At 41.7% G+C, this 16,993-nt stretch overlaps 1 protein-coding gene across 6 annotated transcripts in view; it reads right to left on the reverse strand.

Moving 5' to 3' along the window:
* The window catches only part of CDYL (chromodomain Y like), a 242,135-nt gene that overhangs the window by 206,517 nt on the left and 18,625 nt on the right, over positions 1–16,993 (reverse strand). For 5 of the 6 annotated variants that reach the window (XM_042938030.1, XM_042938029.1, XM_042938025.1 and 2 more), the window contains 2 exons: positions 12,476–12,801; positions 12,195–12,284 (listed from right to left, as the gene is read on the reverse strand). In XM_042938030.1, the coding sequence (XP_042793964.1) occupies positions 12,195–12,284; positions 12,476–12,625 (240 nt within the window). In that variant the 5' untranslated portion in view covers positions 12,626–12,801. The remainder of the gene's footprint in view (positions 1–12,194; positions 12,285–12,475; positions 12,802–16,993) is intronic. The other variant, XM_042938026.1, reaches the window with a different exon arrangement.

The raw sequence follows: 16,993 nt of genomic DNA on the forward strand, positions 1-16,993 counted from the left end.
AACCACTTCCATTCCCTGGGCCTCAATTTTCTCATCTGCCAGTTGAAGGTGTTCAATGATTGCTGAGATCTCTTCTAGTCTTACAATTTTATTAGAGGAGTTTGAATGTTTTCTCCTTTCCTGTTAAAGACTTGTAGGAAGAGAAGAATTTTAGAGAGCTTTGAATAGCAGAGGGAATAAGACCGTAGAAGCCTTTGGAAATGGTTTGGGGCACCTGGGTGGCGCAGTCGGTTAAGTGCCCGACTTCAACCAGGTCACTATCTCGCGGTCCGTGAGTTCGAGCCCCGCGTCAGGCTCTGGGCTGATAGCTCAGAGCCTGGAGCCTGTTTCCGATTCTGTGTCTCCCTCTCTCTCTGCCCCTCCCCCGTTCATGCTGTCTCTCTCTGTCCCAAAAATAAATAAAAAACGTTGAAAAAATTAAAAAAAAAAAAAAAGAAATGGTTCATTGCAAGCCAAGAAACTTCTTCTTCTTGGCTTTTGGCACATTTTCCTTTTTACCTTTCTCAACTCCATCATTGGTTCTGCAGTTTACCAAGATTTCCCTTTATTTATTTTTTCACTAAAATTTGTTTTTCACATCTTTGCTATCAATCTATCTAACCACATACTTTTTCCTTTCTTGGCTCCCCCTCCTGTGTTTGTTCATCCTCTCAACTTTCTTTCCTCATATTTCTCAATGCCATCATACCTCACTTTTGCTTCTAAATTCTTTATTTTAATGTATTAAAGTCCTCGGTGGTTCAGTTGGTTATGGCTCAAGTCATAATCTCACAGTTGCGAATTCAAGTGCCTTATCGGGCTCTGCAATGACAGTGTGGAGCCTACTTGGGATTCTCTCTCTCCATCTCCCTCTGCCCCTCCCCCCTCAAAATAAGTAAATAAACTTAAAAAAATTAAAAATATAAAAGTTGCATAACATTCCATGGTGTGGATCTTCCAAAAAAACCCAACCAAACAAACAAAAATGGATTGAAGTCTAATTGACTTCAAATACCATATTGATTTCAGGTATACAGCATAGCATGTGCATACATGCTATATACATATATAGCATGATTTGACATTTGTATACATTGTGAAATGGTCACTACTATGTGTAGTGGCCATTTCTATTCCAGTTCTTGCGATCAATTATCATTTTTGCTCACTCCATTCTTTTTCTTACTCTCCACCTGAAGCCATTTGATGTTTGCCACATAACCTGTGTTATTCATACATATTCTTCATACTTTTTCCCAGTGGACAATGGAGTGGTAGAAATATTGTATCTCTTGGAAAATCTGTCCATGTGATTTGGTATATGAAAAATTACCTGACATGCTCTGAATGGCTTATTTTTCTACAGATTCATTCATTTATTTGCTCAACAGATACTTATTAAGCACCTGCTATAAAGAGCACTGTGTCAAGGCACAGGAAGGAGTGAAAAGAAGGACAAGATATGATATTTATCTTCTTGAGATATTAAATATTAGAAGAAAGAGTTGTAGTGGCACCTAAGTGGCTCAGTCGGTGAAGTGTCCAACTCTAAGGTTTTGGCTCAGCATGATCTCATGGTTCCTGAGATTGAGCTCCAAATTGAGCTCCACGCTAAAAGTGTGGACCCTGCTTGGGATACTCTCCTCTCTCCCCACCCCTACTTCTACTTATGTATGCACCTGCATGTGCATGCACTCCCTCCCTCTCTCTATCTCTCAAAAAAAAAAACATTAAAAAAAAAGAATTACAATGCAGTACAACAAATGTCATATTGCTATGAGAACATGGGATAGGAGCCCCCAATGACTGCTGTGTGAAAGCTTCTCTACTGTATTACATTTGACTTCCCAAACACTGTTGTTTCTTCTCTGCCACCCCCTTCCCGTGTCTGTAACTTAGGGGCCTTGCATTGGTGGAAAATGGCCTTATGCTCTGATTCTGTTTGGGCTATGTCAAACCCTAAAATAGTCACAACCTGTGACATAGACAACCTCTATGACAAAAAGGATCAGGATTCTGAAAGGCAATTTACACCTTATGCTTTCAAAGCAAAAAACCAAATAATTTTTGGCAAATCCATATTTGAGGAGATGGGAGTTATAGTGGTAGTGGTGGGGTCCTGAGGGGCAGCTCACCTCAGGAAAAACCACTGATTCAAAAACAAACACACAAACAAAGTAGAAAGGGGGTGCTTGGGTGGCTCAGTCAGTTAAACATCTGACTCTTGATTTTGGCTCAGGTCATGATCTAGTGGTTGGTGGGAATGAACCCTGCCTTAGGCTCTGTGCTGACAGTGTGGAGCCCTGTTTGGGATTCTCTCTCCCTCTCTCTCTGACCCTCCCCTGCTCTCTCTCTCTCTCTCTCTCAAAATAAATAAATAAACATTAAATAAATAGAAAGACAGAAAAGAGGGAAGGAAGGAAGGAACTTGAGATTTCTGTGGATACAAAATTCTATTGATTCTCATCAATTAAAATTCAGAAATATTTTAGCTAATAATCCATTATTTCCTGTGAGTTTTTAGCATGTCATCACTTAGTAGAGCAGCTAGGAGAGAGATCCTGAGACAAAGAATCTAATATAGGACAAGGATCAGGGCAACTAACCTAGAGTGGGGTAAGACCCCAGAGAGTAGACTGGATGTGGGGGGGCACTGCAGTGGGAAGACCTGGCCACTGTGAGTGCAGTGTGACTTAGGAGGGCCTAAGACATCTGTGTAGGGAAGGAGGTCAACCGTACTCTCTGGGTAAGCTCATCCTTTCCCTGGCTCTAATTACTAGCATGTGCACAACCATACACCTTTCCCAGGCCAGGTCTCTCTGGTGAACCCACGATTCCTAGGACTTCTATTTGATATCAACCTGTCCCCAGACCTGCTCCTCTTCTTCCTGCATCTAATGTCACTCACCCACCCAATTTTCCAAGCTGAACCAGGTGTTGAGCTGACTCCTCGTCACTCAGTTGTGAGCAGGTGTCCACAGCAATGCTTCAGCCTGTCTACTGCTGCCCATTCTTGTTGTTATCCCTGAGTCCCAGCCATCACCATCTCAACACTACATCAACTTCATAGATTACTCACTGATTTCTCCACTTATTGTCATGTTTCAAACCATCTTCTACCCTGAAGCTGGAGTGAACTCTCTAAAGCACAAATCAGATGTGTCCCTCTTGCGTTCAACATTCTATTATCCACAGGATGAAATCCAAACGGGTTAGTGTGGAGCACCAAGACCTTCAGGATTTGAACCCAGCCTCAGGATGAGTCTTCTCACACCCTACTCATGGCCTCCAAATGTCAGCTATACCTAACAGTGCCCTGAATGTAGCTTTCTCTTGCTTTTGGGATTTTGCACATGTTGTCTCCTTGGCTGGGGTGACCTTCCTGCCTGCCAGTGCTTGGCTAATGTCTGTTTATCCTTCTAGGTCTCTGCTTGGGCATCTTCTCCTAAAAGAAGTCTTTTCTCCCCTCCATTGTCCCCAAGACTGGGCATGACATGCCTCTTATGAGCTTACACAGCACCTGACCTCACTCCTCCCAGCACTTAACACCCCATTCTGTGAGTAGAGTGGGGCCTTGAGCCTGTTGACATTTCCGGTCCTAAGTGCAAGAGCTGGCACAGAGGGTACACTCAATATTTGATGAAAAAGGGGCAAAGGAAGAAAAGAGGTTTAGGGGCACCTGGGTGGCTCAGTTGGTTAAGCATCTAACTCTTGATTTTGGCTCAGGTCATGATCTCACAGTTCATGAATTTGAGCCCACGTTCAAGTCTGAGCTGACAGCTTGGAGCCTGCTTGAGATTCTCTCTCTCCCTCTCTCTCTGCCCCATCCCACTTGTGCTCTCTCTTTCTCTCTCAAAATAAATAAATAAACTTAAAATTTTTTTTAAAAGAAAAGGGATTTTTTGGGGTGCCTGGGTGGCTCAGTCGGTTAAGCGGCCGACTTCGGCTCAGGTCATGATCTCGCGGTCCGTGAGTTCGAGCCCCATGTCGGGCTCTGTGCTGACAGCTGAGCCTGGAGCCTGTTTCGGATTCTGTGTCTCCCTCTCTCTCTGATCCTTCCCCATTCATGCTCTGTCTCTCTCTGTCTCAAAAATAAATAAACGTTAAAAAAATTAAAAAAAAATAAAAGAAAAGAAAAGGGATTTTTGAGAGTAGTATGAAAGGTGTTCACATCATACTTGTTCTATTTATTCATTTTCTTAACTTTTTCCCTCCCCCATTTTTGCTCATTAAGACCATAATATATGGGGCCCCTGGGTGACTCAGTAGGGTAAGCACCCGACTTCAGCTCAGGTCATGATCTTGTGGGTTGTAGTCTGCTGTCAGCATAGAGCCAGCTTTAAATCCTGTGTACCCTTCTCTCTCTGCCCCTCCCCTGCCTGTGCTCTCTTTCTCTCTCAAAAATAAAATAAACATTAAAAATTTTTTAAAAGACCATAATATATGGTTTTAAAATATCAATTAATAATCTGGACCTGGAATGACTCTCCTCTGGATGAATCCAGATTGATTATACAGGTGATGAATGACCATCTAGTACTGAAAAGTTAACATGGTTATAAGTCATTCCTTTGAAAAAAAAAAAACCCCAAAACCTCAAACTCCATTATAAGCAATATATCATAGTGGTCAAAAGATTACCTTTGGTCTCTGAGAGACTGAGTTCAAGTCTTGGCTCTGCCATTTGCTATGACTTTGGGTAGATTATTTAACCCATGCCTCAATTTCCTTATCTATAAGGTGGTGATCACAGGAGTATCGTATGTTTTTGAGGATTAATCAAGGTGTACAAAAAACTTAACACATTGCCATTTACTATACAGTGTCAAAAAATGTTGGTTATTATAATAACTAGTGGCAGCAGATCTCTGAAAGACTCTCTGATTTATTTCAACATGTATCTCTCTTTCTTTTTTTCTCTTACAATTTAGCAATTTATAGTCAGATCTGAACTGAACAGCCCCAGTCACTTCTTTCCTTTCCTCTCCATGTCTCCCTTCCAATTCCCATCTGATGCATGATTCCATGGCCCATCTCTGCTGCCCTGCATCAGGAATTAGTCTACATAATCATGAGATCTTTGGAGTTCTCCTTATGAGAAACATCATCTGAAATCCTGTCCCAACTTGAGAAAAGTGTTACAGATTATATACAGGAAAAGGAGTTTTATATAAGTTATAAACTCTCAGGTTTATGTTATTACTAGGACCTGTTATGATTAATAAAACATACATATTTCTTATCACATTCTACATATGACTAGTCATATCTTTGGGTGTAACATCTTGTTCCAGATTTAAACCACTTTTGTTTTTGCATCATAATATTTGCTACAGCTAAAGATCATCCTTATCAATATGAGATTTGGCACCTGGGAGTTGGGTGATAGAAGCAATAAAATCCAATAGCATCACTGGCTTAGTGGAGAAGTTCAGGTATTGAGCAACGATAAAAGATATTGTTGGTTGGAAAGCTAGTGACTCTTGTTGTGGTGTAGCAAAATGTTTGATCCAACTGTCACCTGCTGAATCATGTAAAGAAAGCACACAAACTGAATGTGTAGCTAGGGGAAAAGGTAGGGAATGTAAAACTTCTGTTTGTATTGGTTGCTTCTTGTGGCTTTTAGCCAACTACTACAATCAAGATACGAATTTGGGCTGGAGCTAGCCTACCTGTGAACAGAAATGGAAGGGAATACAGTTTCGCTACAGGATTGTCTCTGCCTGTGATCTAAATTGATTATGAGCCCTATAACTGGGAGTCTTGCCGGGGTGAAAAATCCAATTACTTTTTCTGCCCAGACTGACGCAGTAGTAAGACGCGACTGCATGTTCATCCAGCCTTGGCAGGAGATAAGAACGTGGGCCCAAACCCCTTTCAAGCATCTTCCCTCAGTATTCACTGCTAGACAATGGAAACAAGTCCAGCCATAAAGACAGATGAAGGGTATTGCCATCCCACCCAACTTTTTCTTTCTTTGCTTCAAAAGGTCTGAGGAATAGTCAACTTCAATTTGAGAAGGATGGGACTGGCAGAGCATAAAGAGCTATAAATAAAAGATCAGAGTTTTCAGGCATAGAGTTTCCAGACACAGTTTTAGGCTGTGGTAACTCACACTTGGAACTGACTGGAAGCAAATAGGTTGGAAGCTTTCTACATTTGGACAGAAATCTCTAGCTTGGCTTGCAAAACCTTCTAATTATTCAATTCTTAAAAGAATCCCTGGGTCCCAGCACCTGCACAAGAGAGAGTAGTTGTGGAAACCCTGCAGCTCCAAAGAACATCACATCTTCTAATGCCCATGGCTCAAATATAGCCATGGAGGAAAATGGACAAGGGAGAATCTACCAGAGGGAAAAGCCAGAGGTCATGGTGGACAATGGACAACGGAGTTCAGCCAAGGCAGCAGCTACCAGAGGGGCCAACCAAGGCATGTACTGTTCATGTAAATGCAGATAACTTATTTTTTGGTTTGTGAATTACCAGACCAGGAGGAGCCACATCTGGTTGTGATGGAGATGACATCACCCAGAGATTCTGGATTTGGGGTGAAATGCAATACCTGGATGAGACTTTGGGATCATCTCTTTTGCAGAGGGAGACACATGTGTCTATGTTGGGGAAGAAGAGTATGCATAATTATTTGGGAAGCCAAACTGCTAGCTTCCTTCCAGAATCCATTCTTCTCTTCTCCTTTAATAAAAGAATTCTGATTTTTAACTAGGCACATTGTTGCCCAGCTAGAAATCTTTATATCCCTGCCTCCCTTATCATTTAGTTAGAGTCAAGTATTTAAGTTCTGACCAATGAGATAAAGAGTAGTTGGGTTGCAAGCAGCCCTTGGAAGTCTCCTTAAAATGGAAGGCCATGCTCATTCCCCTTATCCTCCATCCTGCTGATTCCAATGTGGATGTTGTAGTTGGAACTTCCGTGGGCACCTTGGACTATGAGAATGAGGGCCTTGGAGAGCTCATAGAAGCACGATGATATCATGGAGCTAGCAAATTAGCCCTGAATTGCCTTACTTGTAGATCTTTTAAATGAGAAAGAATAAAGTTCCATCTTATTTAAGTGACTGTATTTTGGGATTTTCAGCTATGAAGCTGCATCAGATCATGAGTGACATACTCTCTCTGTGTGATTTGGCCAACTGAACTTTAAGAATATAAAGTAGTTCATTTAGTGTTGTGGATTTGAGGTCTCGTCCACTGATCAGCTGAACTATTTGCTGAGACGTTGAAAAGAAACGCCTCTGTTGTTTTAGCTTGGAAGCAGCCAGTGTTGGACTTAATTAGGATGCAAGACTGATACAGTTTCAGAGTTGGGAAAAAATTCCATAATGTTTTGCCCAATTAAAATGATTATAGAGAGTACACTCCCTGTGGCAAATGGCATCTTGCCTACTGTGGGGACAGAGAAAAAAACTAAAGGTTACGGTCTGGGTGGGAGTATCTCTATCACCCATGCTCTCTGATCTAGTCTTAGTATCCAGTATTAGAAAGAAGGCATGGTTCCACAGGTCTGATAATTTAGAAAAAAAAAAAAAAAAAACGTCAGAAAAGTAGTCAAACTTAATATATTAAAACTCAGTTCAATGAATGTTTATTCTACTTTCTATGGGCTTACATAGGGTTTCTCAACTCTGACACTATTAGCATTTTGTACCAGATACTTCCCTGATGTAGGGGGCTCTCCTATGCATTGTAGGATGTTCAGCAGCAACCCTGGTCTCAGTCTTCTACGTTCTAGTTGCACACCCCCCATTCCAGTTGTGATAACCAAAATGTCTCCAGACATCGACAAGTGTCCCTTAGGGGTCAAAATTGCCTCCGGTGGAGAGCCATTGGATTAACACGAGGCTCAACACTAATTTCATGTTGTTTTACAATGTACAGGGCCTGCTATTCGCTGGTGTGCTGGGTGAAGAGCTACCAGTTTCCTGGAATTGGGACACAGGACCGAAGCTTATTTTAGTTACCTATACTTGATAGAAAATTTCGAAAATAGCTATAATTTAACAAGCACCTCATAAAGGTCACACACTCTCCTCAGTACTTCATATTTACTACTTATTTTGGGAAAATTTTTTTTTTAAAGCATAGGAAAGTACAGCAAAACAAAACAAAACAAAACCTTGAGCACATAGATACAGAGAAGAGGTTGGTGGTTGTCAGAGAGGGGGGCGGGCCATGGGCAAAGTGAGTAAAGGGGGCCAAAAGGTACAACCTTTCAGTTATAAAATAAATAAGTCATGAAGATGTAATATACAGCAGGGTGACTATAGTTAATAATACTGCCTTGCATATTTGAATGTTGCTAAGAGAGTGGATCTCAAAAGTTCTCATCAAACACAAAAATTTTTTTTTTGTAACTATATGTGGCAAAGGACACTAACCAGGCTTAGCTGTGGTGATCATTTTGCTATATACGCAAACATCAAACTACTGTAATATTATATGTCAATTATACTTCAATTTTTTAAAAAAGTACAGGAAGGTACAATAACAGTTTTTCTACATTTCCTGCCCAATTTCCTTCCCCTCAGAAATTTGGTTTGTATCCAGGCCATATTTTTATACTTTTACTATGGAGATATGCATCTCTAAACAATATTTGGTGTTGCTTTGGGTATTTAAGAATATTTACATAAATGCGTATCACGCATATCATAGTGTATGCAGCATTTTTGTACTCAAAGTTATATTTTTTGTGATTCCTCCATGTTGCTACACATAAACCTGGTTATTTATTTTCACTTGTATATAGTATTCCACTGTATGAATGTAGTGCAATTTATTTACCCACCCTTCTACAGATGGACATTTGAGTTGGTTCTAGTAAATCTCTATTATAAAATAAGACTACAGTAAACGTCTTTCTATGCCTCTTTGTGCACATGTCCAACACGTGCAGGGGTTTCTTCAGAAGTAGAATTGTTGGATCCAGAGGCTGGGATTATTTTTAACTTTACTGGATAATGCCAAATTGTTCTCCAAAGTGATTGAATCAATTTACATTCCTACTAGCAGTGCATGAAAACCCCTGACTCCCCACAATCCTCTCCAGTGACTGTTTCATCAAAGTTAAAAAATTTTTCTAATTTTATGGGAGTGAAATATCTCACTCTGAATTTCTTTGCATTATCATGCTTTTGGTGAAATTGCACATCTTTTCCTATATTTGTTGGCTATAGTGGTTTCTTCCGTGGGTTACCGTTCATGTCTTTTGCTCGTTTTTCTATTGGGTTTGCATTAAAATGTTTGCTTAAAAGAATTTTAGTATGTTCCATACTAATGCTTTGCTTATGTTATATGTTACAAATATCTTCTTCCAGGTTTTTGTTTGTCTTTAGTTTTTAAAAGATATCTTTCATTGCGTTGAAGTTTTAAACCTTAGCATAGTTTAATTCATGTAGGTATATTTTTATCATTTGCCTTTTTTTGGACCTTGCTTAAGAAATCATTTCCTATTCCAAGGTCATAAAGAAATTATCCTGTATTTCATAACGTTTTCATGTTTTAGTTAAACATTTATTTCTTTGAAGTCTTTTTGTGTGTATGGTATGAGGTAGATCTCATATACCATCTCTTACCTTACAACAACCCTATGAGGAGGCATCATTCCCACTTTACAGATGAGAAAACAAAGATCTAGATAAGTGACTTGTTCAAGTTTTATAGACAGTAAAAGGCAGCAGAACCAGGACTTGAATCCAAGTTTATTTGGTCTCCAAAGGCCATTCTGTTGTACACATGGCATGATGCTCTACCAGAAGGCCAGGTACAAATAAACATGACATTTTCTCTTTCAAGAAATTTTCTTGCATCCTTATTGTAAGGGTACCACTTAACTCTAAATATACCCTAGATGGGAGATGATTAAATTCACTTATTTTCCTTTTAGTGTAGAGGCTCAGGTCCACTTTGGCCCTGGGTCCTCCAAGCCTTAACCAGTTTGAAACACCAGTGGATTGGACTGAACTGGGAATTAAAAGAAAAGTGGGAGTGGCCTCAGCCACCACTGAATCTTGGAAATTCATCTGTATGTTTAGGATTCTCTTTCTTTTCTGGTCAGTTGTTCTCTGTAGGTAGATATGGTAGAATCAGGGCAGAAAGAAAAGTCTAGAACAGCCGTTTGTAGCATGTTACTGTTTTCCCCCATTGATTTATAAGATTGTTTCATAATATAAGACTATTAGCTCCTTTTCTGTAATTTTTATTGCAAATATTTCGTCAAGTTTGTTATTATTCTTTTAGTTTGTGATATCAGTATGTTTTGACTTATCTTTGGTGTAATCAAATCTGTCAATCATCCCCATCATTTTTCTGTTACTTTTATGCTTAGAAACTCCTTATGAGCCTTAGATCGGCTTAAAATAACAAACAGTTTCCTTTGGAAAAATTTTAAAGTTTTCTTTAAAGTCGCTTTTCATTATATGGTTTAATATGAAAAGTAATTCCCTTCCGTTTACCCCAACCTCCACCTCCACTCCCCCAAGGTATTTACTCTTAACAGCTTCTTGGATACCAATTCCAGAGTATTTTCATAAATGTAGAGCAGAAACTACATTTGCAGCAACAAGTCATTTAGTGGGCTTTTTCACACCGATTCAGAGTTGTGTGTCCCCAAACTGATGACTATTGGATTTAATTTTCTCTAATCTTAAGGGAGCTACAAATCTCACCAAGAGGCCACCAAACCGGCCCTGCAGCCACCTCCCTAACCTTTTCTGACCTATATATGCAGAGGCAGGAAGGTTGTGGGAGGAGCATTCGCAGGAGTAGCATTTCTTGATCTGGAGTCCTCAGGGATTTGTGGATGGAATTCAGGGGGGTCATGATCATGAGTGGGAAGAATAAGTCCGTCCTTATTTTTACTATCTTCTGGCTGAAATTTAGCATTTCCTTCCATTACGAATGTAGACAACAAACCATAGTAGTATCAGCAACACATGTAACTTTGTCACCAGTAGAAGCCACAGGTGTTTTCATGTTACACACAGTTGTTGCAGATACCTCAAAATATCATTTACACTCAGCACCACTTAGAAATCACTGCGAGGATTGTTACATGAAGCAGCATACATATTAGAGTACAAATTTAAAAAAATGTTTTTTTCCTTTGTAATATTAGTTTCCTTTGTAATATTGCATATTTTATTTTATAAACATTCTAAGAAGAGGTCCATAAGTCTTTTGACATAAGACTACCAAGAGAATCTATTCACGAGAAAGATCTGGATAGAGGGTTTGTGGTTTGGGGTCTTCTCCCATTGGTCCCTCACAGCCAAATGAGAAGCTTCCAAGTTGTCCCTAGTAGATATTGAGTTGTGCTATCTTGCTGGTATCCCATTCAAGGTGGCTCCTCTCCCCAACCCTCAGGCTGTGATGGGCATTGCTGGGATGGTTGCCTGGGGGTGAGGCTGTGAGTGGAGATTACCTGGAGAGCATCTTCTGGGTCAGACAATAGTACCACCCATGGGTGGGCCCCTCCAGGCACAAGAGCACAACCACCAAGACAGATGAGGCTGCAAGAGTCCAGTGAAAGTGCTTTTGCCCTATTCTTCTTGTCCTCCATCCCCTCACCCCCACCCACCCTCAGAGGGGTTAGAAGCAGCAGGGAGAGGGAGAGAAAGGAAGAACCTTGCAAAAGGAGAACCTTATTCCTCCTTTCCAGATGGACCCTTGGGCCACAAGTCCAGCCTGGGATGGATGGAGGGGAAAAGCCTTTGGATGTGAATGGATATCAAATTAATCTTTGACTTAGCCTGGACTTTAATATATGCAATAGAATCTTAGTGACCAGAATGAGACTGCTTTTGAAGCTGAGTGACTAAAGAGCTGTGTGTTCAGCCCAAGGAGTCGAGAAGAGACTAGAAAGGAAGATTTGAAGGCAGAGGTTGAAGAAAAAAAAAAAAGAAGAAGCTATTTCATGGCAAACCCCACACAGTTCAGACTGTCCATTGTACTGGTCTCATGTGCTTGCATATCCATTTGTTCTTTTTTTTTACACAACTCACTTTTTTTTTTTTACTTTACTTATCTGAGTTACATATATTTTTATGGTTTCACTTTTTAAAAACATGTAACTCTTTAATTCAAGTGGAATTTTGCCACGCGGGAGGTGGGGATGGGGGGAGAGGGCAGTGTGACTTTTACCCTGAAGTTTGGAGTCCCATTGTGACCAGCCAAGTCCTTGATAGTCTGCACACCTACCCGGCAGGTTTCACTGGAAAGATGTCGCCATTGCTCCTGAGGCTTGCAGGGCTCCTGTTGATTATGGTTTGGCAGGCTGCTGCTCAGGCCCTGGGGGAGGGAAGGAAGGACAGCAGGCTGAGTCACGGGGCAGATACCTAATGTGTAAGGAGAATCTGAGCCAGAGCTGTGAGGGAGCATCTGGTGGACACACTGGCAGGACCTTGGTGTCAGTGCTTCCTGCCTACGGGCCGTGGTCTGGACAATAAGGCGGGGGGTTGGGGGTGGAGTGGTTTGACTACCTCAAATGGTTGAGGCTGATGGCCAGAAGGTGGGGTGGATCTGCTGAGAGCTTTTGAAGGATCTGAGGCACCTTCCCATCTCTTCCAACCCCATCTCTTCTCAATGTTGTGGGTAGTCGCCATATTCATCCGTCTGGTCTCCTGCCTCATTCTGTGCCCACCAGGCAAATAAGTCTTCCTTCCAAACCCACCATTGCTGTCTGTCTTCCCAGCTTGAATCTTTTTCCTTACTTTCACTTACTTTCTCCATCTTAAATCTTTTTCTCTTCCTTTCATTGTGCTTATTTAATGCCTTCTCTCCTCATTTTTCTCCATTACCCCTTTTTCTTAAAAAAATGCAAAACAGAAGGATCATAGAGAATTTTCTTCCCACTTTAAACCAACCACATGTATACCTTTAAAATTATTATATACTAAAATTTTTTATCGTGTAGTACTCCATACATACAAAAGGGTATAAAATAAAATGATCCCCTTGTATTTGACACCCAAAATAAATATTACCACCTCTCTCCTTCCCCTTCACACATTACCAATACCTTGAATTTTTTTACGTATATTGATTTTTGCAGGGGGTAATACTCCAAGGAATAGTTTGTGGATTAAGAATGCAAGGATGGGAGGTGGATGGGAGGTAGGGGGGGCAGGGTCAAAAAGTCCCCTTCTGGGGCTCCTGGCTGGCTCAGTGGGTTAAGTGTCCGACTTTGGCTCAGGTCATGATCTCAGGTTAGTGAATTCCAGCCCCACGTTAGGCTCTGTGTGGACAGCTCGGAGCCTGGAGCCTGCTTCGGATTCTGTGTCTCCCTTTCTCTCTGCCCCTCCCCCACTCACGCTCTGTCTCTCTGTGTCCCTCAAAAATGAATAAACGTTAAAAAAAATTTTTTTTAAAACCCCTTTCTGCTCACATAGGATATGCGTTAGACTGAGGCCAGGCACAGACCCTGGATTGTTATCACTTGAATTAGATCATAACAGCCCCCTTTAAAAGGCATGCTGGTTATTTAAGTAATCTACTACATTAGTAGCCTTTACTACTAGAGGTAGGGCTTCTATCTTAACTACTCATAAAAATGAAGAGAGGGTGGGAGATTCATGATTTAGCAGCATTTCGTGTAAAAACCGAGGGGCTTTGTTAACTGTAAGACTTCTATCAGCCAAAAGTGTTAAGTGGCTTTGAACGAGATGCACACAGATTGTGCTACCAGAAGTGCGATGTTCCAAACATAGGAGCAAACGCTGGAGTCACGTGACAGCCGGCCTAGCATGTGCAATGCTAAGTAAGCATCAGGGGCGCCTGGGTGGCTCAGTCCGGGAAGTGTTCGACTTCAGCTCAGGTCAGGATTTCGCCGTTCATGAGTTCGAGCCCCACTTCGGGCTCTGTGCGGACAGCTCGGAGCCTGGAGCCTCCCTGGGATTCTGTATCTCCCCGTCTCTGCCCCTCCCCCACTCGTGTTGTCTCTGTCTCTCTGTCTCTGTCTCTCTGTCTCTGTCTCTCTCTCAAAAAAGCGCCCCCGGAGGAACACAGGCTGGGTGGGGGCTTGAGAATGTTCCAGGGGAGGCTTCTGTGGAGGAGGGGCAGGCCTGCACAGAGGGTGCCAGAAGGACCTGTGTGTGTGCTTAAATTCCCCGGATTTTACCGGAGGCCCGTTTCCTTAAGGGGCCTCCCCGTTTTTAGCTCCTCTCCATTCCCACCCTTCCACAGCATGGTCACCACGTGTCTTCCTAGAGCACAGATTGAATCATATCAGGCTCCTCCAGAAAAACAGGTGGTGGCTTCACCGTCTTCGGGATAACAACGAAACTTCTTAGCGCGGCATTAAACGTCCTGCGTGGCCTGGCGTCGGATTTCTTTCTGGGCTCAACTCCAGTGACCTCTCCAATGACATCTCATGCACACGGAGCCCGATCACAGGGCAGACTTTTCTTGTACCCTGTAGAGCGTGCATTTCACAGTCCTTTGCTCTTGCCGTGCCCTGTGACTAGACTAACTCTCCTTGCGTTCTGTCTTCATTGATTTTTTTTTTTTTTTTTTTTTTTTTTTTCCATTCTTCCACATCGGATCCAAATGCCTGTGTGGAGCCTTCCTTCCCAGAGTCCTCTGGCTCAGGTGATATCCTTTCCTCTCTCTCTGGGCAATTTGTTGTTGACAAGGGGTTGGATTTGCACATCTGCCTAGATGGTAAGCTCCTTAAGGTTAGGGAGTCTGTGATTGATATAGTACAGTCTGTGTATACATATATTTACAACACACTATGCTATATATACTCTATATTTTATATTTATATATTGTATATTACATGTTTTTATATATTTCATACACTGTATATATTATATTTTATAATTTTTTTGTAGCTCTTCTCTTCTATCTGAGGACAGACACACTGTGGATGTGCATTGGTTTCTTCAACTGCCTATTGGAGGAGAATACTTATAGGGAATACAATCGATGTTTCACTGACTTTACTCCTGGCCCCTGGAGTCCGATCCAGTGTAGCTCGTGAATACGACTTTAAAACTGACTTGCTGAGCCAAGTACCGAAGCCATTCAACTTTGTCTCCCAAAGAATTTCTTTCCCTCACTTGGGAACATGTAAGTTATATTATCTGTGTTTGGAAAAACACAGAATTAAGTCTCCATTATCAATTCTATAGTTTACCTTCAGCAGATGCTTTTACTCTCACACTAGTTTCATTGTGCCACCCAGACCTTACCTTGAATAGTTTGCAGACTACCCGTGGTGTAGACACTTATTCTAATAACATCTCAATCCAAACATCACCAGGAAAATATATTTTCTGGAAGAATATTGGCTGATGATTTCAGACCAGAAAAGCTTTTGGATTTTTGGATGTTTCAGGTTACCTATATTAGAATCTTTACCTTTTGATCCTAATAGTCAAAAGATGATGGGGTCATTCACCTTTTTCAATGATGGATTCATAATTCCTGAAGTACCAAGTCTTCTGCATGTTGATGTAACAGGACTCATTAGGTCTATGTCTTGGTTTGACAGATATTCCCTCCATCAAAACAGTGAACAGACTGAGTAACTTCGTCTGTCTGGGCTATGGATATACAAAAGGTCTGAGAATAATATGGAAATATGGATATGAGTTCTGTATTCTCAGCATGACTTGTTGATTCTGCAGGGTGTGTGTGTCTGTGTGTGTGTGGTGTGAGTGTGTAAGAGTATGAGTGTGAGCATGCATGAGTGCACCCATGCAAAATGAAGTTTCAGAGAAAGTAGATTCACACAGGCTTGAAGGAGGACTGAGCAGGAAAAGGTAGCAGGGCCTCTTTGGATGTTTGATCTAGGCTGTGTGCCAGCAGGAGGGAGAGTCTGGTTTGGAGAGATTCCAGGGGCAGGAACAAGGATGCTATAGAGGTGGGGTTCATGTGTTTGGAGAAGAGGGATTTTGTCCCACTTCGATTGTTCTCATCACTGTTGTAATTTATGACTCTGCACGGATGACTACCCTACTAGACTGAGGAAGTATGCAATAGATTTTAAATAAAGTTGATTTTCAATTGTCTTGATACTTACAGGGAGATTGGGACCTAGGAGGAAGCAAGAGCTCTGGGAAGGTGATACTTAGAGGGAGATTGGGACCTAGGAGGAAGGAAGAGCTCTGGGAAGGTGGGGACTGGGCTTGAGAAATAGAAGTGAGACCAGGTCCAAGCCTGTGTACATATGGGTTTGTACTAAATTAGTGGAATAATGTGGAACTATGCAAGTAGTTTAGGTTGCCTCTAGATTGTACTCCAACCATGCTTTGGATTGGAGAAAAATCATTTTTTCCACTTCAAATGGCCACCTGACCTTGTTGTATTGGAGTGCACAAAGTAGGAAGTTCACGGAAAGGGTCTTGAACCCATGGCATCTCTTTGAAGGTAAATTGCTCTTGGATCTCTTTACAGTTGGAAGCAGAAAGCTATTACAGCAGCCAGTGCCTTCTGCCCAAGGGCATGCTGGGATTCCTGATGAGCCCTCAATGAAATGTACTTTCTTTCCCTTTAGAAGCAAGAGTCCCAGACTCCTCTTCCAGAGTAGAGTGGAAACTGTCCTTTCTCAGGACTTTGGGTTCTGCCGTGTTTTAGTTTAGCCAACAGTCAGCTCAGGACCTTGAAGCAGAAATAACTGCATGTGTTCTAGAACTGCGAGAGATGAAGGAGGAAGGCAGTGTAAGGAGAAGGAACTGAACAGGAGGAAGCCGAGGCAAAGATACAAAGATGATCATCTTTGAAAACTGCCACCAAGGCTAAGGAAGGGACTCCAGAGATAAGAAAGGTGACATATAAGGGGCTGAGCTTGAGACAAAGTCCATCTTACCAGTGAAGCCACCGAGATGTTTAGAGAGCAAATGTGAGTCACATGTGGACCAGTCTCTGGCTAATCATGTGGGCTCAAGCCTAATTTTACCGTGTGTGACTAGAGATAAAAGAAGTAGCAGTCAAGGCCATTTCATGTGAATGGAGTGATAACAACCTAATGAAGAAACATTTTTCAGCTAGGTGAA

This window comes from Panthera leo, chromosome B2, assembly GCF_018350215.1.
Source record: "Panthera leo isolate Ple1 chromosome B2, P.leo_Ple1_pat1.1, whole genome shotgun sequence".
In the NCBI taxonomy this organism is placed as follows: Eukaryota; Metazoa; Chordata; class Mammalia; order Carnivora; family Felidae; genus Panthera; species Panthera leo.